This window comes from Camelus dromedarius, chromosome 30 (assembly GCF_036321535.1).
Source record: "Camelus dromedarius isolate mCamDro1 chromosome 30, mCamDro1.pat, whole genome shotgun sequence".
In the NCBI taxonomy this organism is placed as follows: domain Eukaryota; kingdom Metazoa; phylum Chordata; class Mammalia; order Artiodactyla; family Camelidae; genus Camelus; species Camelus dromedarius.
This window is the reverse complement of record NC_087465.1, coordinates 15,402,393-15,428,896: the sequence shown is the minus strand read 5'-3', so window position 1 is coordinate 15,428,896 and position 26,504 is coordinate 15,402,393. Positions and strand designations below refer to the sequence as shown.

Below are 26,504 nucleotides of genomic sequence, written 5' to 3'. Positions count from 1 at the left end.
CCTCAATTTTTATTTAGAAAGTTCAGTGAAACAACATGATATCACTTAGAAATAGTTTAATCTCACTATAATTTAACATTTTAAAAAATCTAGTCATTTTTGATTTTCAACAATGAAATTTATAAAAATAATTTTACATTTATAAAATGAATCATTATTTCACAATAAATTATTCTTTCTTATTACCTGAAAACAGTTTTGTGCTATATAAAAGCAACAACTTTCCTTATCAATGGTTTGAAAATATGCTGAAAACTTCAGTTCCCCTTTGTCCAGCATTTTTGGCAGTTAAGTATACAAAAATATTATATTACACATTCCCTGACCATACATAAGACAAATTCGTTAGCAATAATTTCTAAAACATTGCTGCAAAGTAAATAAATGCAGACAAGTTAGAGGGTTCACTAAAAATGAATTCTGTTTTATATTTTAAAGGTTTTTTTAATATCTTCTAAGAAAACCACACAAAAAATTAAACCAAAAACTACAAAAGATATGCCCATTTATAAAAATCAAAAGCACTTTTATTCATGAAATAGAGACTCTAGTTTAAATTTTCAAAAAAAAATGAGTTACATTTTTTTTTCTGTCCTAACTCTCTCTCAAAGATATATTTTACAGTTTCCAGGTACCAGCTCTTAAAGGAATTTTGATTCTGTTAAATCAATGATAGCTTCTAAGTAATCATTTTTTCATTTTAAGAGTTATTAAGTTAGTTCAACATTAACAGAAGCTTTTTATTTGTAGGGTAAGTGGGGACTATGAAATTATAATCTTAGATATTTTGAAAGGTTCTATTAAAATCATTTAATTCAGTCTCTTGCAGCTTGGGAAACCCTTCCTATACAATAATTACTATAAGTTTTTCCCTGCTTCAGCAAATAAATTGTGTGTGTATGTGTGTGTGTGTATGTGTGTGTGTGTGTGTGAGAGAGAGAGAGAGAAGAGAGAGAGATATCACTGTTTCTCGAAGCAGCCCATCATTAACTGTTTTAAAATAAGCTCCGGCTTTAGATAATATCATTTTTTCTGTCTCCAATGAACTATACTCCTCAGCCCACTGGATTTTTGAAAACGTGCTAAGTCCATGATTTAAATTTATTTTTGCTTTCATCATAACCTACCTGGTATATATTTTATTTTCTGTAATCTGTTTAAGAGTATGTTTTGTACTTCCCAGAGAGAAGACTCATTGAAAGTACAGAAGTGGTTTCTTATTCTGCAACAAATTTACATTCATTACTTACATGGAAACCTGTGTTACAGGTAACACAATGGGTGATATTCAATCATTGCTCAACTGCATATATTTAGAAACCATAGTAAGAGGCTCACATTTGCTTTACAACCAAAGATTTATTCTCATCAAAGTCAGTCAGACCTGGGCTTGAATTTGGCTCTCCTATTCTTTAGGTTGATGAACTTTGGTTACATGACTTAACCCCTCCAAGCTAAAGCTTTCTTTATTTATAAAAGAAATGAGGCAACACGTGTGACAGATGGCTAACTTGTCCGCAAATATCCGAAGCCCAGACACGTTCAGTTTTAGTTGGCACAAGGGCTTTCTAGCCAAAGACCACCCTCCGGGCCTCCCTGGGAACTAGATGTGGGCACCTGCTAAGTTCTAATCAATGGATGACGACTTCTAGACTGATTGAGGAGAGGGAAACAATGTCTGTTTTGGTTGTGCCACTCCTTTTAAGAGTTTCTTTTTTACAGTTTGGCTTGTATCCTGTCTGTTAAAACTAACATGTTTTATCTTAACATACATCTTCAAATACCGGCAGATTTCAAGGAATACCCAGGCATCTTTGGAATGCTTATTTATAATTTTCTAAACTTAATATAGGCAATATTTAACTGTCGACCAAAAAGATGCTTCTTAGCCACAGGATATCCTTAAGTGATTATTCAAAGAAACACACTGTATTCTACAGCAACTGCTTTGTTTTTCAAGTTTGCAAGGTTTAAAATTTATTTAAAAAGTTGGTTCATTTAATATGAATCTGGGATTTCTGATCTACTGTTCTCGGTCAAAAAAAGAATGCTTAGTTCCACATCACATCACCATAAAGCAATTATTTACAGATTTAAATTAATAATAAGACAACAAATGAAAGTAGTACATAAGAGTCCACTGGTTCAGGCACAGTACAAGGGAAGTTGGAAAAAATATACTATATGAACATACAGAAACTCAGATATACATTGGTTGCGTCTAAAGGTTTTAAACAACAGCAACAACAACGGCGTGAGCACATAGACAAGAAAACGGGATTCCACCTTACACAGCACCATGAAGGAGCCTTGGCTAAGGGTCTGCCAAAAGTGCTATCCTGAGATACCGCAAGGCCAATGCCTTTTCACATTTCTGCAGCGCCGTCCAGAAGTAAACGTGTTCTCACAATTGCTTGTGTTTGGAGAGAGGCTGGTGTGAAATGACTGAAGCTTGGTTTGCAGCTATTTTGTATGGTTCTTGTCCGGAGCCTTGAGGTGGGGAAGGAAGTGGGGTTTCAGGAGTTGCTAAAAAAGAATCAAAGCAGTATGTGTGATGGTGACAGTCACCCGGGCCCGTCGCATTAAATCTTGCATGACATCAATATGCATTCCTTTATTTTGGGTAAGTTTTTAAGAGATCATGTATAAAGTAGTGATTATAATACTTTATATGGTCACTGACATACTGTTGGAGATGCCTTCCCACCTTACCTCCCCAAAATGCATTAAACTAGAATAGATTCATGCTTAAAACGCTCAGTAGTCACTTGAAGGTGTCTTCAGCCTTTCCTTTTGGCATTGATGAACATTTGATTCTCTTACAAACTCAGCAGAAAAAAGTTAAAATAAAAAGAATTAACAGAGGGGGAAGGGTATAGCTCAGTGGCAGAGCACATGCTTAGCATGCACGAGATCCTGGGTTCAATGCCCAGTACCTCCATTTAAAAAATTAATTGATTTAAAAAAATAATTAATTAATTTAAAAAAGAAAAAAATTAACAGAAAGCTAGTTTTCCTCCCAAATTTAGAAAACAAATTTTGTAGTACTTGCAATCAATAAAAGCACATCAAATAAAACATATTTGGCTTAGGTTTCACTAACTCAAACATGAGATGACATAAAAAAATTAAGGTAACTTTTCAAGGGCTTTGAAATCTATGTTGTAGTTAAAAGCATCAGAAAAAATACTGACTTTGTAACTTCAGAATTATTTTCTAACAATTATACTTGGCTGTCCTTTCCCCCAACGCAAAGAGCACTGAGTAATTTAAAAAAAAAAGCAGTTACAGTTTGAATACTGTATTGTCTATAACAGCATTTCCTCCTATTGCAAATTTTACCATATCACAAAATAATTTAGGAGTCATTCTATAATTCTGAAAAACCTGAAATACCCCAGCAATCATATTCATTATTATTCCATGTATTTATTGGAACAAATAGAAAATGTCTGATGATCAGTCGGAGGCATTACAAACTTTATAGATTTTTTTTTCTCCCAAACAGTTTTTAAATATTCTATACAAAAATGAGAATGGTCCCTTTTTGCCTGGTTTTCTTTAATATATTAACTTTACATATTTAAGTGTGAATTAGCAATTAGTTAGAAACGATGTTTTTAGATATAATTTAATTGACAAAAGAATCACCAAATTTGCTTAAAAAATTATTTCTAGATATTTAGGATGAATCTAATACTGCAGTAGCCTACTGTAAAAGACCAAGAAAATATGCGTGAACTCAATTTTTTGTGTGTGCTTGTGTTTAATGTTTTGCTTTGTGTAAAATATAAACTGTTCCATATGAGCACAAGCAAAGTTTTCCTTTACAAAATGAATCTCTTAAATATTATGTTGAAAGAGATAAAATAAAAACAAAAAGTGTGATGATGTGATTCTAAAAAGATTAGGGTTAGCAAACATGCTTTTAAAATACTAGAAAACTAACATTTAAAAAGTAAAGGTTTCAACCTTCAGCAGAATGGTTAAACTTTCTTGCCAGTTGATGCCTACAGTGTTTAATGTAATGTTAATGTGTTTTATTTCCACGTTTATGAATAACTGATCTCTAAGAGACATGACTTTATAGACTCTTTGGTATGGTATTGGACTTGCCTTTCTCTGCTTTTGACTATTAAATAAATGAAAATGGTAACATCTGCTTTGCAGGAATGGTCTCAGTGTAGGGGTTCCTCAAAAAATTAAAACTAGAACGACTATATGATCTAGCAATTCCAGTCCTGGGTATATATTTGAAGAAAACAAAAACACTAATTTGAAAAGATATATCATCTCAATGTTCCTAGCAGCATTATTTACAGTTGCCAAGGTATAGAAGCAACCTAAGTGTCCATTAACAGATGAATGGATAAAGAAGATGTGCTCTGTGTGTGTGTGCGTGTGTATATATATATATATATATATATATATATATATATATATATATATGTAATTACTCAGCCATAAAAAGGATGTAATTTTGCCATTTGCAACAACATGGATGGACCTGGAGAGTATTATGCTTAGTGAAATAAGTCAGACAGAAAAAGACAAACATTGTATGTTTTCACTTATATGAGGAATCTAAACAATAGAACAAAACAGATTAATAAATATAACAAAACAGAAACAGACTCATAGAGACAGACAACAAGCTAGTGGTTACCAGTGGGAAAAGGAGCAGGGGCAAGATGAGGAAGAGGAGTTAAGAGTTAAAAACTACTGGGTATAAAATAAAAATACAAGGATGTAATATACAACATAGGGAATATAGCCAATATTTTATAATAACTTTAAATTGAATATAATCTGTAAAAATATTAAATCACTTTGTTATACACCTGAAACTAATAAGTTACACTTACTGTAAATCACTTATACTTCAAGACAGAAAAAAAAAAAAGATTCCAAATTAATGTCTTTCGAGTACATTGGGGCCCATATTAAGTGTGCTGTACTATACATCGTTTGTATTTTTTCCAACATTTCTGTGTTGGTCATGTACTCAAAGAACTTTGTGTTTCAGACAGTTTACACACAGAACTGCTCAGTGTGTGTCTCTAAAGGACAGCAGTGGTAAGCATGCATTTCTGTGGCTTTTACTCTCCCTACCACTAGGTAACAGTCAGATGGTACTCACTACATTGTTGTCACATTGCACTGAACATTTGGGTAAAACAACATTGTAACTAGTTATTAAGGGCTATTGTAAATTCAATAGGAAATATTGGTATGCATAATAATTATACCACAATAACTCAAGGCATCTTGGTGAGGTAGCTGGTTTAGTGTTTAGAGGCAACAGATCAAAGGTAAATCTGGGATTCATTAGTGTAAATTTAGAAGCAATTAATTCTAGATGCTTTGTCAAATAGAGATTTGTTTTAATCTCCGGGGTGACTTACAAGAATAAAATCTGTGTTAAATCTTCAGTGATATCAGATTGACTCGCTACTACCAATCCCTGTATTTATATAATCATTTTAGTTCCAAAGAACTAGAGGGAGACCAAGGACAATTCTGATATGCACCAATTTCAGTTATTATAGCTTAGTTAAATAGCACCAGTCCTTTGAAAACATGGTTCAAATTTCAGTTAGCATGGTAACTCAAATTACCTGTGAGTATTATATAAATACAAACTTCACTGCTAACTCTTCAGTCTATAAATAAATAATTACTTAAATAATAGATGTATATTTTGATCAGGGACCAATCACATCATGTCTTTCAATTTGTCCATGATTGGTTACTGGACATATATCGTTCAGTTCACACACTGACAACAAAGTGAGAAGTTGTGTCGCCTCCTTGTCTCTCAGTGATAAATCCACACGAAATTTGCAAAAATGGACAACTGAAAGAGAACCGACCAAAAGCGGTGAATGTGCAGTGAAGAAACAAAAAAAATGATAATGCTGGAAATGAAATTCAAATCGAACATAAGTAGAATTACAGAATAACTGACAATGGGTATGTTGACGCTGCCATTGTTTGAGTCCCTGAAAATGAAGCCAAGAACTTAGCGAAGGAAAACTTGTAAACATAAATGAGGAAACTAGTTGTGTTGAAAAAGGTAAAGAGGTCCCAGAGGAAGTGAAACTGGCAAAAAAAAGTCACATCAAATGGTTTCTCAGAGATACTTCAGGACATTGAAAATGCAAAGGACAAAAGGTTGGAAGCTGACCCAAACTTCCAGAAGAGGAAAATTCATCAAACATGTTCACTTCCTCTTATAAGTTATTGGAGGAGAAGGTGGCAAGCACTGTTCAAACAACTCATCAGACTTTTTTACAAAGAAATAAAACAGATTAATTCTCAGCATTTCTAATATTTTAAATTACAGTGTACTAAATAAGTTAGTACACTAAATTAAAAATTAAATTAGAATTATTATTGTATTTTTAGTTTTCCTATACATTTATAACCTATAGTTTAAAAAGTTCTTAATGTATTGATAAACATATTTAAAGGTCACAAGTAATCATAATTTTCCCATTGATAATTAAGATTCCTTTCCATTTCCAAAATGTTCCAGCTTGCAGAGTCATTTTTCTGGTCCTGCCCTACCAGGCAAAGCTAGGTCTGCCTGTATGATCTTTTGTGCTCCCAAACCTATGAATTTGAAAGACTCAGGTACTCATAGCTCCAAGAAGAATAAGTGATTTGCTAAGTATCACAATCTCCCACAATTAAGTCTTAAGAAGAAATTATACCCAATTTCTACAGTTTCTGACTACTAACAGACGCTTTCCCCAAATTTCACTTTTCCTCAGGTAATTAAGTTTAAGAAATATTATTATCCAAAAGTAGTCCAAATACTTACAGATTTGGTCTGTATGAACCAGTGTTGACATGGGACCCAAAAGTATAGTTTGTCCAGTTAATGGATCTTGAGATAAATGTGGGTGCATTGGATGATGGAGATGGTTAGCATCACTGGAAGTACCTACAGAAGATAAAAAGATGCTCGTGTTAGTGATATTTAATCAGGAACAGCGAGTCTACCTTGGAACAAGTGTTTTGATTGACAGCTTGAATATTGCTATTTTTGTAAAGTGCTTTTTGGGAATTCAAAAATATATTAATAGAGCCACTGCCGTATTAAAGACAATGTCAGCTTTCACTGTACATGGGCTAGATTAATGTTGTATCATATTATGTTGTCTATTAATAATGGACCTTCTCTGTGGTTTCCTGGAATCATTAGGTTTGCTGCCTGTTGTTAAGGCAATTCCAAGAATCACTTACCTCAGGTTTATAGTATTTGGGATCACCCTAATAGCATAAACAACTTTTATTTCAGAAAGATATCATTAGAAAAACGCATTAAGCACTAGAAAATGAAAAGTAAAACTAAACTAAACTAAAATAAAGCGATTTTACAGGGAAATTTAATCTAGATCAGAAAGCAAAATAAATAATTTCTTAGGTTATTCCTGACAGCTACTGCAGCAATGAAATCTCATTTTTCCCTTTTCATTGTGTTGTGTCAATTAATTATTTCAGGAGCAGAGTGTTTATTTTTAAGGCATTTGCTGTATATATGTTTTGGTTATGTTGCAATTCCGACATCCTTGAGCTTTTAGAGGAGAAAAAAAGCATAGGAAAATGTAATATACTCCAAGAAGTACTAAAAATAGAAAATATATTTCAATTTACCATATTTGGAAGGATCTAAAACTTGAGGTAAGAGGGACCAGGTAGAGTAAAGATGGTGGAAGCTAGTAAGAACGGATGTTTGAATATGTTGCAGTATTTTTGTTTCCATTTAGTGGGTTTGTTTTGCAGACTTTCTAAATGTAAAAAATTGAGTTCATTTTGTCAAGGACAAAATTTAAACAGGTCAAACTTGTTCTAAAGTTCTGTAGTGTGATGCTAGTAAATAAAATAGAAATTCTTAAATGTACTCACCACCCAGTAGCATTTCCTGAAGTAGGTTGTCAATTTTAACCATCCCAAAAAGCTTAACAAATTGTATTTGCTCAATCATTTGCCAAGTGATGCTTTGCAGCGTGGGCAGGAGCAGAAGCAGCTCCCCAAACCTGCCCCTGGAGTCGTACTGCCGGTCGTTGATGTAGTCCTCCAAACTTAGCTGCACTTGGAACCGCATGTTTTTAATCTTCCCAGGGTCACTTAGCCCTTTCGCGTCTAATAAAGGAATAAAAAGGGCAATCTAAATACTTACTCTTACTAGAGTGTGAAAGACTCTAATATTAAAAAGGTAGTTTCATTTTAGTTATAATTATTTTTAGTGGAACTTTGGAAACAAACCTGGATCAAAAAATACAATTGCCTTCAAACAAGCATATTCATTGTCATCAATCTGAATTTCTTGAAATGGTCGGACCAGCTCATCTAGAACCCGGTTGGCCACACGGCTGATCTCGACTTCACAGCTGTTGCGGTGAATAACGTAGTTGTTTCCTAGATAAAACATTTTTTTAATTAAAAATTAAAAAAAATCATAATCACTTCTGCATACATACACAAAAAAATTACAATTTTGTTTAAATTACTACAAACCAATGTTTTAAATGATTTTCCCTTGAAGAAATAGGAATTAGTACTTCCTTTCTCAATAACATTGCTACTTGTGTTAGAAAAACTTAAGAACACTTAAAGGATCAATAACGTTGATAATGCGATCACATGCATTTTAACAGCCTGGGTCACTAGTGATAAAGCTAAAGTACAGACTAATAGCAAGCTAATAATTGACAGGGGAGAAACAAGATATAATGATTAGCTTTCCACTATGTCAGTTATTTGTCAGTGTCTTACTCATTAATGAGCATAATACAAAACCTAAAGAATCTTTCTTGCTTATGGTAAATTAAAAACAGCATTCCTTTAGTGGTCTAGGTGTATATAGGTTAACAACCATTGAGACACAATTCTAACAAGTCTAAACAGACGATTATTAAAAATTAGCACATGTATTCTCATGAGTTGTCTCATTAAGTAGTAAATTCTCTCTTCCTGGATTTCTTCAAGTAGAGATGCAATGATCACTTTACAGAGATGAATTCAAGGGAGTTCAGAAATCGGACAGAAAGCTGGACCACTAAATCCCTAAAGACCATTCTACCTTAGAAATTCTCTGGCTACAATATGATGAGTATTTTATTACAGCTTCTAAAATATTGGAAAATTGGAAGCTTATTATAGCCCTAAAATAATAGCTAAATTTTTATTTTCTGGTTTTATGAAAAGCAGAATATTCTGAGTTCTTTCACTGCAGGCAAAGATAATCTTCAGTATAACAACATGTGTGAATGTATTAAAAAAATTATAGCCCCGCCTCTGCTTATGAAAAGTTAAATTACCTAATTAATTAGGGTAAAAGGATTTAGAACTATGTGGTAAACACATTTTGTTTTCTATGTATATTGTATTCAGATTTACAAGAACAGTATTGTAGCAGTCCTAAAAATACAAGAGTGTGTTTAATAGAACTTAAAATCTCAGTCTCTGCAGTCACGTTACGTGGTTTAGAATCCTGGCTCTATCCCTTACTTACTTTGTGACCTTAGGTGAACTTTTTCTGCCTTCATTTATTCCACTGCAAAATAGGCTGAAAATATTAGTACCCATTCCTTAGGGTTATTGTGAGGATTAAATGAGATTGTGTGTAGATACATGTCAAGCACTTAAAGCAATGCATCTTACAGAGTAAGCCCTCAATAAATATTGTGATATTATGTTCAATTTATTTATATTGTGGGATAAAATATCTATCACAAAAATAGAATGGACAATTTAGTCATTATTTTACATAGCCAGAGGGAGGCAGAGCTAATAAGCATTAGAGGAATCTCAATTCTCTCACAGGAAAGCTAATTTTATAAATAAAGTGGAGGATTGGAGCACTTCATGGAGACACAAGTGTTTCTTCTGTGTCTTATCCCGTCTGCCCCTCCATTCCACCTGCCATCTTACTGTTCCCTGTGTCAGCACTGCTCATTAACTATCAGAATTTCTCAGGCAGTGTCACCAAAATTTTTTTTAACTTGCAATTTTGTAGCATATCGTGGGCAATGATATCACAGGAGATAAACATGTTCCTTAAAAGAGTATAAAATAATACACACTACAATTTTTAAGTAGACATTGAGGGTGTATGAAACAACACTGGGACTCCATCAGATGGTGACACAAATCATTCTTTGTCCTGATATGATTTAAACATACCCCAATATTAATTCTATTGAGCAACATCTATTTTTTTATTTTTATATCTTAATGCACTCTGAACTTCCTTGCAATAAAAGCAAGAAAAAATAGAGCCTGAGTGAGGACCTGACCAATGAAATCAATTTTTGAAATGACAGCACTCTCTGACAGTGTCTATGAATGCTTGATACATATAGACCAGACACCATGGAAGGCTAAAGCATGCATAATTTTTTCTCAAATTAAAAAAAAAAAAACTTACCCAAAAGCAAAATATCTTTATATACCATGGATCTCTTTGTAGCTCCAAGCAGTAAATGTTCCCCTGCGTGAGCTCTCAACAGCGCCACCTTAATGAAAAATTCCAAGTTTAACAATTAATTATAAAATATAATGATTAAAAGATTGTATAATATGAGTATGATTAACTTAGTGTTCATTAAGCCTAAGACTCTTTTTAAAGAGTGTAATATTCATAGATTTTTGCCATCATTAAGCCTTCTATTTTTCTATTTTAGCATGTCAACAGAGTTTTATTTTTCAAAATTTCAAAAACTGACAAGTCAATACAAATAGCAGCAAAACCAACAAATGAACAAAAACAGAACAGTTAAGTGTTTGGGAGTGAATGATGTTTGGGAATGAAATACAGTCAAACAAATCAGAGTTCTAATTCTGGCTTGGCCCACTTACTACCTGTTTAAGCCTGGGTTAGTTAACCAGTATGTTTGGGACTCATTTGTTTTCATCTATTTGAGGGAGATAGTGATAAAAATCTCAAAGTGAAGTCACGAGGACTCGATGAGAAACTGTATGTAAAACACGATCTCTTACACATAGTAAACTAAATAAACTAAAACAAAGCGAAGACTTGCGATACAGTGAATGAGGGAAGAGGAATCTGACACTCTCTAGATTGAAACTTTAACTCTGCACTAAGCTCTCAAATGAGCTCAACTGCCTGCTGAACATCACCAGTAGGAAGAATAGGAGGCACTTCAAGTTTAACACATCAGAGTGATGCTTCTCCAACATCATCATCATCTTAGTAAACGGCACCAGCATCCAAGCAAGTCCTAACATTGCTTCTCCATTGCTGCCGCCTCAGTGCAAGCCTTGGCCATTCTTCACCTGGCTTTCCAAAGAGCTAATAGGTATTCCTGCTTCCTTTCTAGTTCCTCCATTCTAAGTCCTCCTTGACAGAGCTTCTAAGATGACATTTGTAAAATAATAATCAGTTCATGTCACTCCTTTGCAAAAAGCTCTTCACTGGTTTCTTAGGGTGAGGGTTAAGATGGCCTTCGAATGAAATCTAAACACCTTGACTGTGGGCTCAGATGAGGTGATGGCTCAATGCTTTGCGCTCCCCGCCCACGTCTCTGGTTCCATCTTGCAACATCCTTGGCTCACTTTTCTCCAAGCACATGATGCCTGCTTGTCTCAGAGCCTTTGAACGTGCTGTCCCTGCACCCAGAATGCTTTCTCTTCAGATCTTGACAAGCTTGGCCTCTTGCCACTTAGGTCTCAGGAAAAATCTTTTCTGGTCCCCAGTTTAAAGTATCTGTTACCACTCCACCCCCAGTCATTCTCTAACAACTCATCCCATTTCATTTTATAGAAAGTATCCCCACCTAGAATTAACTTACTCATAATCTGTACATTTTTATTGCCTGTCTCTCCCAAGTACAGTGCAAACTTTACAAGGATAGTGATGTAATCTGTATTTTTACTGCCAAATACTCATAGTTCCTAAAACTGAATAATAGTCCTAATAAATATTTGTTTGATGAATTTACTAAGTGAATTTAAGTGATCTATGGCTCAGTTTTTACAATTGTTAAGTGGAGATTATAAAATTTATGCCACAGAGTTTCTGAGAGCATTGAAAAAAATAATGTAATATATAATGCAAGTGAAAACTAATTCCCTAATGACTTACCTATAATAGACAGTCACCAATCCATGGCTATCAATGTTAAACTGTTAATATTGAAGTGTCAGTTAATAAATAAAAAACATTGACAAGTTACTGGATTTCAATTTCCCAATTTTTAAATCATTGTCTTCATACGTGTCAGCAACTTTCAAAGAGTGATAATAAAAATATAAAGCTGATAAATAACATCACCCTCCTTATATGGCTTGGGGTGAGACAAGTAGGTTTTAGCAATTTAGCATTATTCACTCTGAAATAACCTTCTGAGCCAAGCTATCTTTACGATATGTCAATAACCATGACTCACACCAGGAAGGGAGTTACAGAACATTTTAAGAATGATTTCAGATTTCACAGCGTTTTCTTTTTGTCACCAGGTGAAATGCTCTCCTAGAAATATAACTGCTAACTTCCTGTGATCACTTTTATTTTCTGGTTGTGTAAATATTTTGCCCTTCTTTTATTTTTAAATAATCATGCCCCTTTCCCTTTGATTGTTTCTTTGTTTTTGTGTATCGATGAAGAGCACTGGTCAGAAGGTGTAAAAATATACACTGGTTATATTACATACCATGCTTTGTTCAGTCTGGGGGAAACTGGAAGTTACCAAATTATTCACGTCCTCAAAATATATCTATCTAGAAGAGTTAAAATGGTTCTGAAACTAATAATCTAATCTTTATAGTCTAATTAGAAAATTATAATTTTTAGCTATTGATTAAAATATCTTAATGTACACATGACAAAATATGAATATATATACATATTAGAAAAAGATCACTGTATTTGAATTCTCTGTATTTTCTGTAGGTTTCAGAGTACAAGTCTACAGACTTTTTTTTTTAACCAGATCTATAATTTTTATATAGTAAATGCTAGAATAAAATTGACAACATGAAAGGCAAAATTTTATATGTTAATTGCATAAAAGCGCATACAAAGATATCAACACACCCTTGTGTGGTTTCTGTCTAGAAGTGGCCTGGTATTTCTGAGGAATTTTATACGCACCTTCAGTAAACACCAAGACACAGTGGTTTACCATTTGCTTCCCAGATGTTTACTCTTCTAATACTTTGTCTCACAATGACAGTTACCTGCTTTCTCCCTTACTTAACCTTTCTAAACTCCAAGAGGGAAAAACATTGGCTTGATCAACTCTCATCCAATCGATAACATTTGTTAAGACCTCTAAAGTAGAATTTAAACAGTCTGCCTCTTCACAGAACAAGATGAATGAACAAGAAAACCAATCTTTTTCTCATAAGGTAATTTAACCGCTGCCAAATGTAGTAAATCTACTACAAATGTCATTCAAAGAACACAAAAACTTAGCCAAGTTCAAAAACCATTTTTTTTTTTTTGCAAACATTCAGAATTTCTTTAAACGATACCTGATCATCTAGCGGTAACTCACAAAAGGCAGGAATGTATTTAGCCCATTCCACCAACACCAGGAGCTGCTGTTTCATGGATTCACAGACATCACCAACACTGGCAATTTTCTTAACATTTATGTCAGTGCTTGCACCAGGGCTTGAGACTGAGATCTGGCATCAAGAAGAGCATTATATTAATTTATTATTTAAAATAGTAGGAGTAATACTTCTCTTTTTTTCTGTGACTGCAACAAGTAAACACCATTGAAGGTGGCACTGTCGTCATGGTATCCTGAAATGTACTGAACATTTTAAAATTGAGAAATAAAATACCTATTAGTACAAGTGAGATTAAGAAACTTCACTGCCTAGTACCCTAGTCTGGGAGCAGTATCTTATTTTATTGGCCAAATCTGTAAAAGAAGGTACCACCACTTTTGGAGAGGTTTGTAATTCAAAAAGACTATACAAAGAGAGATTTAGTATCCACATGAAATATGCTGTGTGATTTTATTTTTAGTTAAAAGGTGATAGTTCCATTAAGAAAGTCCATCTTTAATTTGTTGTAGTCTATGAAGAAAAGTTTCCATCGGATTAAGTTTACCAAACAAAGGGGAAGAGATTTGGAGGAGAAGCCAGACGATTGCTGTTGCCGCATTCCACGGAAGCCCACCCAAAGTTAAGACACCAATCTTTGACTAAGCACCTTGAAAACCTTAAAGTATAAAGCTTTAAAATGACAGAAAATTTTGAACTGTCTAAAATATAAGTTGTGTTCAAATGCTCCTCTGCTGAAAAAAATCACTTTCTAACAGTTCTTATGAACTTAATTGTTGAACATGTGTATGTCTGTCCGTGTCTTCCTGTTGTGTGTGTGTATTTCCTCACAGCTCCTTTGAGGCCATTCTCCAAATACTTTATAGGACCATCAAGTAATCTTCAAGTAACAATGATGATAATGCTGATGTTAACCTCATCATATTACCCCTGTGTTATCAAAAACGAAAGTAGTTGCACTGACTCATTATAGGACCTGATTAATAGTTAGCTATTTCATAATTTGCTTTATAATGGAAAAATTATCATTAACATTTCTAATAGGGGCACCGCCAAAATAAACTTTCTTCCGAAGTTTTCTTTATTTTATTCTTAAGAGATTTACTTTTATTTATATAACTGATCACCTATATATATTTTTTGACTTTAGAACTGATATTCTCACCCTAGAAATTTAAAATAATCAGCTTTCTCATGTGTTTTCCAAATTCTAGCTCTTCCCTTAAATACCTGTTTCCCAAGCAGGTGCCAAGGTGAGTTCCTGAGTCTAGAAGTCATTTTCAAGGAAGAAGTCTCTGACAATAGATCTCAACTAACACCCTCAAAGCTGTGGTAACTGCCTTTACAGATCTGACCAACACAACAAGATGCTGCCCACAGAGAGCTGTGTTACACATTAAGGATTTTAACTCAACCTTGTAAACACACTTTTCCTTTAACAATCTGAGACTGAAATGCATCATTTATCATTTTTCTATCTAAAAAACAGGAACTTGTCCAGGAAGAGTCAAAATTAAGTCAACAGTCCAGAAATATTTCCAAAAGTAAAACTCTTGAATTTGAACAGAGTAATGAATTAGAGTAACGAGTGCATTTGAATGAACTTAAATCATTTTTGCATTATGCCTAAATAAACATTTGAGTCTAATAAACAGGGCTGGACCCTGGGGCAGCAGTACCTGGTGAGAACGAACTTCCGCCTGTGCCAGTGTGTTAATGGAGGGAATGTTGCTGCCGTCGAATGTGCTTCTTCTGGTACTTATTCTATCACGTTCATTTTGCACAGCTGGGGAGAAAAATCGCAGTATTTGTTGGTCAGTTCTCTTCAATATATGTCAGAATATACAGTTTGAAGTAAAAAAAAAATAGTATAAAAAGAGAGAAGGGATATTTCTAAAACAACTTGGGAGGGGGGTATAGGCAGGGAGAAAAGTAGGACTGAAGATATTTTTCATTCTGTACCACTTTTGAAAGTAGAAAGAGCCAGGCTTGTCACTACAGCTCATAAAATATTGCCTTTTGGGACTTCATGATGGCATGCATGTTATAAAGTGTTGGGTCAGCCAGTTCAGCCATGCTGTATTTTTAATAGGATGGTTTTCCATTCTCTCAAAGTTAATAAAACTGTAAGATAACTAGAGGAAGGGTATCGCCTATGAGAATGACCAGGTCAAAGATAAGAGTGTATTCACGGTCAGAAAATATGAGTCACACATTTTGAAACTCCCATTTTTCTTTTTCCTCTAAAACACTAGCAAAAATGGAAAGTAAATTTATTTTAGTTGAGATGATTTTAGGATTGCAATCTTATGATCTGTTGTGAAACAGTGTTCTCGGGACAGTTTATAAACAATAAAACAAAACTTGCAGTGTGTAGGGGTCTCTCTTTAGAAGGCTGAGACTGGAAAATCAGCATTTTGGAACAATGAAGAAATATTATGTACTACATAAAAGTCTTCTAAGAAAGAGGTAGATCTGCTTCTTTCAGAAGGAAGAAAGAACAATGTGCAGCCCCCAATTTTTTATTGAAAACTAAAATTTTAAATATAAGAAAGAGTGAGAGGGGAGTATGAATTTGAATATTTGCTATATAAAGAATAATGTAAGTTGGATGTCAAAGTTGGATTTCAAAACATAAAAGGTAAAATGATCTTCTCTTAACCATAAAGAAAGAAAACAAAGTTTGTAGCCCGTAAGTTATTTGCATTAATGCTCTACCCAATTCTGCTGAAAACACAAAACTGTCAGAATTTTTTTTGTAATTATTCTTTTATTAAAGAAATTCACCAATTTGTATGTCAAAATCTACTACCTAACCAAAACTTACTATTAAATATCAACTCCGTTAATTTGAAAAAGAAAATACCAGACTCCTTGCTTTTAAGAGTGAGTAATCTTTAGTTGGAGTGAACCATTAATATTTTACTTTGAACTCATATTTACTGGTAGATTACTCCCCTCCTCTTTTTAAAAAAATATTGTCATTGATTTTCAGCCTAAGTTGACTCATTTGGAAGTGTAAATGTGGATATAAAAAATTAAAATGTAAGCTATACTTTTATGAATTTTATTTACCTGATCAACCTTTAGAAAAATACTAAAAGATATTGTAAACATTTGTAATCTTCTTGCAGCTATCATAAAACCATATTTATATGTGTTTCCGTCTAACCTTAGTATTATGCTATTACTATAAATAAGAGAAATATATCTGCTTTGAAAGCTCGAAGTTCCTTCCTAATCTATTTAGGAAAAATTAATGCATTATTCTATGAACAGTTCAAAACATAATTTCACTACTTTTGAAAATAATTTTATTTAACAAATTGCAAAATTCTTAAAGGAAACACAGAATTGAGACTCGCCTGTACTTTTGTAGGAGTGAAGCAGGGGTTCAAGTAGAAACGGATGGAGATGACTGACAAAGTATGTAATTAATCCCATAAGCTACCAAACATGCCACTGGAAATAAGTTATTTTGAAATGAAAAAGTGTTTCTCCTTTAAATTTTTGAACTTTAATCTGCCTTCACTTTGAGACCAGCACCCGAATGAAACAGGAAATTTTTGTCTCTTGAATATATTGAGTGACATAGGAAAAAAAACTATGTTTAAGATAGGTTTGATATTCTTTACATGTCTGTAGCATAGTTATTAGATTTAATTTAATTTTTCAGTGGTGTGTGAAATCGTCCTGAAAAGTATCTCTTTGTATGTGATAGGCCTAAGCATGTGGCAAAACTCATTAAGCACAAAATCTCATAGCAGCCATTCCCTGCCAAACTTTAAATGTGCTAAACACATTTGTTGCAAAATTAACCATAGTTAGAATGGGGTATAATATAACCAGATTATTGAATTATGTTCAAAATGAAATTAGTGCCCATTAAAATGCAGTATCTAGTCTATTGTCTCTGTCCTTGAATAGAATATAAGCACCCTGAGAGGGGACGATTTTGACTATTTTGTTCACTACTGAAACCTTGGCACCCAGAACAGTGTTTGGAAAGCAGCAGTGCTCAATAAATTTGTTAAATAAATAAATGAATGCATGAAAAGTCAACGTTCAGTTTAATGTTTATGAAATCTATAAAGATACTCAGTTGTTGTTGAGAATAAAAATGATTTAAAATACATTTATAATTGCATCCTATTTTAATATATTTCACCACTTATCTTTTGAACAAGACACTGGAGTGTTGTTTAGACAATAATTTTGTTGCCAGAGATAACACACTAGTGGACAGAACAGTGTAAAATCAGACCATCACCAAATAAAGACTGTCTCCACCACTTATGAGCTGAGTATGTATATGAACAAATTCTTAAACTCAAGGAACTGTAGGTTCTTCATTGAGGAAGATCAGAACTCATGTAAAGATTATTGTGATTAAATGATAATATATGTGTGTGACACTTTTCATCGATAATATTAATCATCATTATATTGTATATTATTACCTTCTTTTTTCATTCCTGCTCTAAAGCACTTTCTTAATCGACAGTATCTACATTGATTCCTTTTGTCTTTGTCAACAACACATTGCCGATTGAACCTATAATATCAAACAAAGATATGTTAGTTTGCAGAAAATTATTATGTATCAAAAAAAGCAAATAGATTTTTTAAAGTATGGTCAAATTTGGATCAATAGAAAGAATGTATAAGAACAGTAAACTACGACTTTTCCAATTTCATGATCAGCATGTACATGGAAAAACAAGTCTCACCTCTTGTGCAGTCTTTATAATAAAATAAAACTGAATGATATCTCACTTTTGGGCAATATCCATGATCATTTCTAGCAAGAGCCATGAAAGCCAAGCCTAGTTTAATAATCTTTGGTATATAAATTCTAATGTGTACTGCTAAATGGTTTCAGTGCGAGGGAGAATCTATGAGAACTTCACTCCTCTGCACTTTCATTCTTTTCTCTACTTAAGTATTCCTCTATTCATTTTACCTCACATCCAATTGGAGTTTACTCTAAATGCCAAATTACATATCAAGAGACATTTGAACACAGTCTTGAAAGTACGGTCTCTTCGCACCCACTACAACAGCTATAATCAGAAAAAACAGACAAAAACAAATGTTGACAAAGATGTGAGAAAATTGGCCCTCTCATATATTGTTGGTTATAATACAAAATGATGTGGATGCTTAGGAAGAAAGTTTGGCAGTTCTTCTAAAAGTTAAACAAGAGTTAGCATATGACCCAGCAACTCCACACCTAGGGATATACCCAAGAGAGATGAAAACATATGTCCACACAAACACTTGTACACAAATGTCCACAGCAGCATTGCTCGTAAGAGACAAAAAGTGGGGACAACACAAATGCCTATCAGCCGATGAACAGTTAAACAAAATGTGGTGTACTTACACAACGTAATATTATTATTTGGCAATAAACAAGAATGAAGTGCTGACACATGCTACAATATGTATAAACCTAGAAAACACTAATCTAAGTGAAAGAAGTCAGATGCAAAAGGTCACTTATTGTACAATTTCATATACATCAAATGTGTGAAAGAGGCAAATCTACAGAAACAAACAGTTCCCCTACATTGGTGGGCAGGGAGCTACAGGAAATGGAGAATGACTACACAAGGGTATTAAGAGGTCCCTGTAGGATGATGCTATGTTCTAAATTGGTTGTACTGATGCTTGCACAACTCTACGAATATACTGAAAACTAAACTGTACATTAAAGAAAAGAATACAGCCTCTGGAATTAAACCTGAGCTTTATTCCCAGGGCCACCATTCGCTGTCCATAGAACCTGGGAATATTATTTAACATCCCAAGTTACCTTACAGTTACAGAATAGGGAGGACTTACCATCACAGGTTGTTATGTGAGTGTACTTAAAAGACTCTGAGACCAGCAAAAACCTGAGCTTAAAAAGACTTTATGGCCCTCAACTTACATCAATATAATATTGTCCAAATGGAAAATCATAGCATTTGCTTAACACCAAAATGTGTAAAGGCGGCTAAATTGGCAGAAGTATTGATGCTGGGAAGGTGGTAAGAGTAAAGCCATACATGTTGTTGGAATATTTTTTTAAATTTCCATAAGTTGCTATGGGAACATCTCTTTCCCACTTTTCCCTACACAGGAAGAGGGGAAATCTTGAGAGCTCTGTGTGCTGACATTCCCTGACTCTTATTTGAAAGTTGTTGTTGGATTTAGTTGCTTGGATGGCCATTTTATATGCATGTGTATTTCACCTTGAACAGAACACATGACTTAAAACATTGTAAGAAATATTGTTTTCATGTTATTTTGTATTTAATTATTAATCTTTTGGAAGCACTCAGTATTTAATGGAATCAAAGAAAACGCGTTTGATGAAAATCTACTTGATCTACTTTATAACCTCTTCAGTTGGGCTGTAAAAGAAAAGCAAGAATACACTCTTTTTTGTTTACCAAGAAGGTTTTAAAGTGGATGATTTACATTTTTTAACCTACTTTAAGCTCTCCTAGAAAAATTACTAGAGGATACTAGTTAGATATTTGGGAGTTTTATATTAACTTTTCCCACAGCCCTAGAAGTCAAATGGCATCACGTTGTGAGAGAGTTAACTTCTTCCCAAACATCCAACTTCCTCCTAAAACACCTTAACAATTCTATGCGTGACTTTCAGAGACAGAGCGAGCACAGATGTTTTTCTGCAAAAATCAGTCATTTTTAATAGCCCATATTTAACACAGATGTAACCTGCATGCAAGAACTTGTCATTCTGAATACTCAAGGTGAACTATGTAATCCTACATTGTGCTATAATGTTGACTAGATATTATTTTTTAAAAGCCTACTAGAAACATGTGACACATACCATATAGTTAAAATAAGTTTTAGACCAAAAAAATTCAACAGCAAAACTGCAGCATGAGAATCATATTTAAAATTTTAGAACTGAAAATTTTATTCTATTCATTAACATCAACAAGCTACAAAAATTATCTGCACCTTTATAATTTTAGGACTCCGGATGTGATGCTAAAAAGATAAGCAGTAAAAATACATGCATTGTGAAACCATTTAAATACTGATTTTAAAATGTCTATTGGTATATGAACACATGATGAAACAATAAAAATAAGGAAAAGACAAACACCACATTTCAGACGGTAGTTACCTCTGGGAGAAAGGGGAGGAAGAAAAGGTGATGGGCGAGGTGTCCGCCAGAGGCTTCAACTGTATTGGTTTAAGCTGGGTGGTAAGTACATGGATTTTTTTTTATGCACGTGTTGTAAGTCTAGGATGTTTCATAAAAAGAACCACCTGTGTGAATGCATCTGCATACATACCCACCTTCACTTTTAATGAAGTTTATATATTTTGTCCTTACAGTTACAGAACTATGAAAGCTTTGAGTTTTATTCCCTTGCTTCATGAATGCCACTCTGAAACACCTCTCAAGGTAACCTTCCTACAAGTAGCACGTCAGGTACCTGCAGGAATAGACGTGACTCTTGCGAATGCTGCGTCTGAAGAAGCCCTTGCACCCGTCACAGCTCGAGGCTCCATAGTGCTTTCCCGTAGCCCTGTCCCCACATATGGCACACAGACAATTGACCCCGTTATCTGCGGTATTCATACTCGTCGTCTCCGGGACAGAACTATCTGTTAAAGAAAGAGAATGAATTGAGTGCCAGTTAGTACTCAGTATTTCCTGTATAAATCACTCATAGGCTGGAAATAGTCCATTCCTTGGCTTCTTGGAAGCCCCATACCAGTGCTCTCCTTTGAACCACTGGCTGCTTCTGTCAGTCTCCATCCCAATCTCCCCACTCACATTTCTGACGATTAAACTTTGGGATACCATAGGGCTCAGTCCCCCAACGACACTCATTGCCAAGGGAACCTCATCTAGTCCCATGACATTAAACATCATCTGTATGATGAAAATATCCCCCAATTTTATTCCTAGTCCTGATGCCTCCCATGGGTATTAGTCTGAAATGCCCAAATACCTATTTAACAACTTCACTTTGGAGTTTAATAAGAATTGCAAATTACAGTATCAAAAATAGAACTCTGATTTTTTTTTCCCCTAGAACATGTGCTTCCTTTAATCCTCCCTAGTCAGTCAATGGTACCATCTGGTACCTATGGCAAATAATCTGGGAAACTTCCCTGAATTCTCTCCTTCATTGCTCATATTCCAATCCAGTAATAAATTAATACTTAAAATACATATCAAACCCACAACTTTTCACCCTTTCATCATGGCCACCCCTATTCAAGCAACCATAATCTTTCCCCTGGATTATTGTACTAGCTTCCTATCTAATTTCTCTACTTCCACCCTTGTTTCTCTACTGCTTATTACCTAAGACCCCAAAGTACTCTTGGCATAAGAAATTCACACCATATTGACTTTCTGCATCCAACCCTTAGATACAAAATAAAGCTGACAACTGTAGAGCCCTGAGTGAAGTCTCTCCCCCCGACCCCCACTGCTCTGTTCCCTTTATCTGGTACTAGTTTCATCCTGTGCACTATTCTCCAGTAATGTTGCCTCTTTTATTTTTTCGTTTTCCCTTGAAGTCTGTTCCCATTTCAGAGCCTTTACATTTGCTGTTCCTTCTGCCTGGAAAGAAAGCGCTTCCTCAAGAATTTCTTCAAGCTGGCTATCCGGATTCTTCTCACATCCCACATTTTATGCAAAACATACTCAAAACGCACATCTAAGTCACCTCCCATCTGCCCTTCAAGTAGAACCTAGAACCTTGCTTATATTTCAAAATAACCATTTTGTTGTCTGAAATTACATTATCCTTCGTTTTGCTCATTTATTACTCATCTTTCCCCACAGAAAATAAACTTTGTGATGTCAGAGGATTCATCTGTCTTAGTCACCCTCTGCCTTCCTGCTCTAAGAACTATGCCTAGCATAAAGTAGGCACTAATAGTTTTGAAGAAGAGGCTTAAAGAAATCAACATAGATATTTTTACTTAAATATTTCTTAAATTAGTTAATATTGCTTACTACATATTTAAAAATCTCCATGTACTCAAAAGATATCGAACATATAAAGTAATACACTATAAACTTAAATTCATCATAATTGTATAGTAATATAAATATGATAAAAATTCATTGTTATATTTTCAATATAATGAAAGATAAAATCAAAGACTATCATGTCCCAATTACATTCTGTGACAAAAGATATATTCTACTTACAAATACTTTTGAGCTGACAAATATTGTCATATGTAATTTCATGAAGTTAAAAAATCTTTAATGAGGATATGCTTGAGGCTAATCATGTGACAGTATAGAATTTAAATGCTAGGAATTTTTCTTTTGGTAACATAAACAGAAGAGATATTAGATATATGGCAGTTAGAAGCGTTAAGGATTGATTGTGTTTTGGAAGATTAAATGGAAATACCAAAAAAAAAAAAAATCAACTCTTGTTTCCAGTTTACTGTCATAGTTACATATTATTAACAAGAAACTTACACGTTATTACAAGAAAACAAGATAGACAACACTTTGGAAGGAGCCATACAAGTCAATTGTTTTGGTAAATATTTATGGTAAATCTGTCCCTACTATTTAGTCATCTATAGTCTTTAAAAAATGTATGACTCTATTGAGGTAAATACTCTATTAAAATCTTTTAGTCAAGTCTACACATAAGGATTCAAAATAGTGACTTCCTAGTGGTTGCACTACAAATTCATTTTAACTCTTTTGTGCTAAAATTTCAGAATTCATCTTCTGAAAAGTTTTAGAGACCTTCCCACTAATAAGTTATTATTGTTTATTGTAAACATAACAGCTATGACAGTCACTGAAATTGTACAGCATAGTAGAACATTAAGATATCCTGAGTACACGATACATTCTCAGTCCCCAACACACACACACACACACATTTTCCAAAGTATACAGAATTAGTGGATTTCAGGAGTTCTAACAACTATTACTGATCTTGGACAAGACTTTTACTTGAAAAAAAAATCTAAATTCAAACTCAACAGTGACTGTATTCTATAAAGACATGAGCCCTAAACAAGCCATGTCTTATTTAGTTAAAATGTTACAATATCAAGAGCTTTGTGAGGCTAAACATTAGCTTGTCAAGTGTGGTTACAATATAAACCTTCATTTCTTTTCATATTTGTGTTCAGTGCAAAAACTTGATAGAATTTTAAGTAGTTTCTCAGCAGCAGCAATTGAGAACTGGAATAATGAAAAGAGGCATCCAGTAAAACTCTGCAGTGTTCTACAGAAACTTCTCCATATGTCATTTTAAATGTTGCATAGAAAATATACTTTACAGCCAACCTGCCAATATTACTTATTACTGTGATTTACAGTAAATAAAATAACTGCTGAAACTACTCTTTTTACCTAACTGGCCCATGACAGAATTCGGAGGTGACTTTATTGCGCATAACTAAGCTTTTTCTGCCTCAAACATAAAATAGCCATAGCATTGTTAATTTAAATTTTGTGATGAAGTACAAAAGCCTCAGATTTGTGGCCTTAAAAAGCAAGCCCTGAATACTCCAGCAATAAAACACGGAGCTACCACCTGGGAGGCTCAGTTTTACTTCCCTCATTATACTTAACTTTTCTTTTTATCTACGAGCAGATGAGAACTCACCGTTTGAATTATATAGAATCTGCATAGTTTCAAACTCCAGAGTCGTGTAAGTTGGGTCCAAAACTTCACTGTAATTTGCCATGTCCATGTCCAGCATTGGTTCCGATACCCTCATCATTGATTTAGAAACACACATAAAAGTGGCACCACGGGCCCAGAGTGCGTGATGGCTGTCTGGCTTTCAATCTGGGAGGGATAATCCAAAGTTAACTGTAACTGAGTGACTTATGTGCTGCAGTGGGAGGGGCTGTAAAACTGTAAACTCCTTCAGCAGGCCATATTCTGCTTATTTCTTTTTCTTTTATGGCATGCGAAAGCAATTCCTTGTGATAATGTTGGAATGCTTCGTGGAATCACCTTATCTGAAGTGCTTAGTGGACTAACATGATTTCCTAAATTGGTTTCCAGTAAAAAATAAATAATGTCATTAAGAGGATTAAACATTGAAAAGAGAATATCTCCGGCTTGTAAACTGTAATTATAGCATGATTTATCCCATTTGAGTGGCTGAAATCACATGCCACATGTTCTAAAATGTGGGACTTGCTTTACTGTTATAGATTTGGTAAGTCAAGACTGTAAGTTAACACTTAACATGAGCACTTAATAATTTCAAGTTTTCTTATCTGTACAATAAAGCTAACTTGGTTTATGCTGGGGTAAAGCAAGTTGGAATGACAGGGATTTATGATACATTTCGGTAGAAGCCTGGGCATAGCCCTAATATGACCTGTGACATATTCTCTTCAGCTATTAACCTACGAGCCCATCCTTTGCATGTTGGTAAACTTCCCAAGGGCAGAACCAGAACAGTTGCTAGTATATTGTAGGCATTGGATAAATAATTGTTATATGAATAAGGTTTCATTTCTTTTTACTCCTGATGCCAATTATACTCTAGGCATTAAACTGAAATAAAATTATCCCTAACGTGTGCAGATCTACACATTTGCATCATCAACTTTCTCATATCTAACATCTATATAGCACACTGTATCTTTTATGTGTACATGTGACAAGGAGCATTTAGAGTGTGGGGAACATTTAGAAGATAATATTCAAAGATTATATTTTATTTCTGAGAATATGTTTATTGATTTTCTCTTCCAAGAAATAATTCCATCCACATTTACATTAAAAAGTCAGAATTTCATTTTCCACATTTGTTAAAGATTACTGCCAAGTAATATTTCTTATTCAGTTTCTTAATACCATAAACCTTGTGACTATGGTATCTTAGAAATTACTCTATTTTTCATCTGGGAAGACTGGCCTCTTAAAATAAACTCAAAGCCATGTGAAGAATGGTGAAAATAGCAGGGAGTCATTTTAGCATCCAGATTCATTGAAATTAAATTCACTAAATTAAATATTGATCATTGGAATGGTCTCTTGCCTTCATATTCTGTAGCACTCTTAATTGTAAGGATAGTATTTGGGGGATAAATTTTAGGGACTGCTTTTGTTTAGTGAAAGTTAACTGTAGTTACTCAGTTTTTCAAGGGGACAGCAAGAAAATCCAGTGGTTTTCATTTGAATGAAGAGGTTCTCATTTGTGGTGAGGCACAAAGACATGCTGTGTTTCCAGTGTCAGCCATAACAGTGCATTGTGCATAGCCCACGATCTTTCTCATTAATGTAGTGGCTAACCAATGCCCAGGTATGTCGCCAATGGGAGTGTCCTCAACAGAAGGAAAAGAAGAAAAGAAATACGTAGAAAACCATTCATTTATAAGACTGCAAAACACTAAGAGAAATGTGGAGGTAGCTCAGAAGAACAAGGCTGTCATAGTTTTACTGGTCTGCTCCATCCTGTGCCCGTGGGTGTCCTCACCACGGACCAGGGCGCTTCACTCGAAAGTGGAAGGGGCTTTAAATTCATCTCAGCACAGATCCTCAAGTAGCCACTAGCAGTTAATCAGAGCTGGCCTTCATGGTGAAACCTGTTTCTCATCCATGTTCTTTACTGTAAATTATTTTGTTCATGTTATTGAGTAAAAACTCCAGAATTTCCAGAAGATAGAGCCAATCCAAATAGCAGGCATAGCTCCTCAAGTCTGTCTTCCAAACAATATTTAGATGTGCAAACTCCTACAGAATCCAGTCAGCCTCATTCTAATAAAGAAAAAGATTCTCTTTACATTATTTTTTTTCCTCAAATAAATTACAAAGTACACTAGAAATCCTATTTTCTTGAATTCTAGAATTGGTAATTTACTGAACTAGTTAAGCAAATAAAATAATTAAAACAGAATTATAGAAATGGTGTATCCATTTAATACATATGACTGCTACTGTTTTGTTGGATCACCA

The 26,504-nt window shown here is 34.2% G+C and overlaps 1 protein-coding gene across 1 annotated transcript; it reads right to left on the bottom strand.

Annotated features, from left to right (window-relative positions):
* On the bottom strand, positions 1-24,369 carry HNF4G (hepatocyte nuclear factor 4 gamma). The gene is made up of 10 exons (XM_010979411.3): positions 24,192-24,369; positions 21,018-21,189; positions 18,009-18,103; positions 15,228-15,334; positions 13,507-13,662; positions 10,439-10,526; positions 8,275-8,427; positions 7,915-8,151; positions 6,827-6,949; positions 1-2,526 (listed from the first exon to the last, which is right to left on the bottom strand). Exons 1-10 carry the CDS (start codon positions 24,325-24,327, stop codon positions 2,405-2,407), a joined length of 1,389 nt encoding a protein of 462 aa, XP_010977713.2. The 5' UTR covers positions 24,328-24,369; the 3' UTR covers positions 1-2,404.
* Positions 24,370-26,504: the final 2,135 nt, after the last annotated feature.

Coding starts and splice junctions, on each gene's coding strand:
- HNF4G (XM_010979411.3), bottom strand. CDS start 24,327: ATGTGTGTTTCTAAATCAATGATGAGGGTATCGGAACCAATGCTGGAC. Junction 15,335..18,008: donor AGCAGGAATGAAAAAAGAAG/GTAATAATATAC, acceptor TTTTCTCCCCAG/CTGTGCAAAATGAACGTGAT. Junction 8,428..10,438: donor TAAAGATATTTTGCTTTTGG/GTAAGTTTTTTT, acceptor TGTTTTATCTAG/GAAACAACTACGTTATTCAC.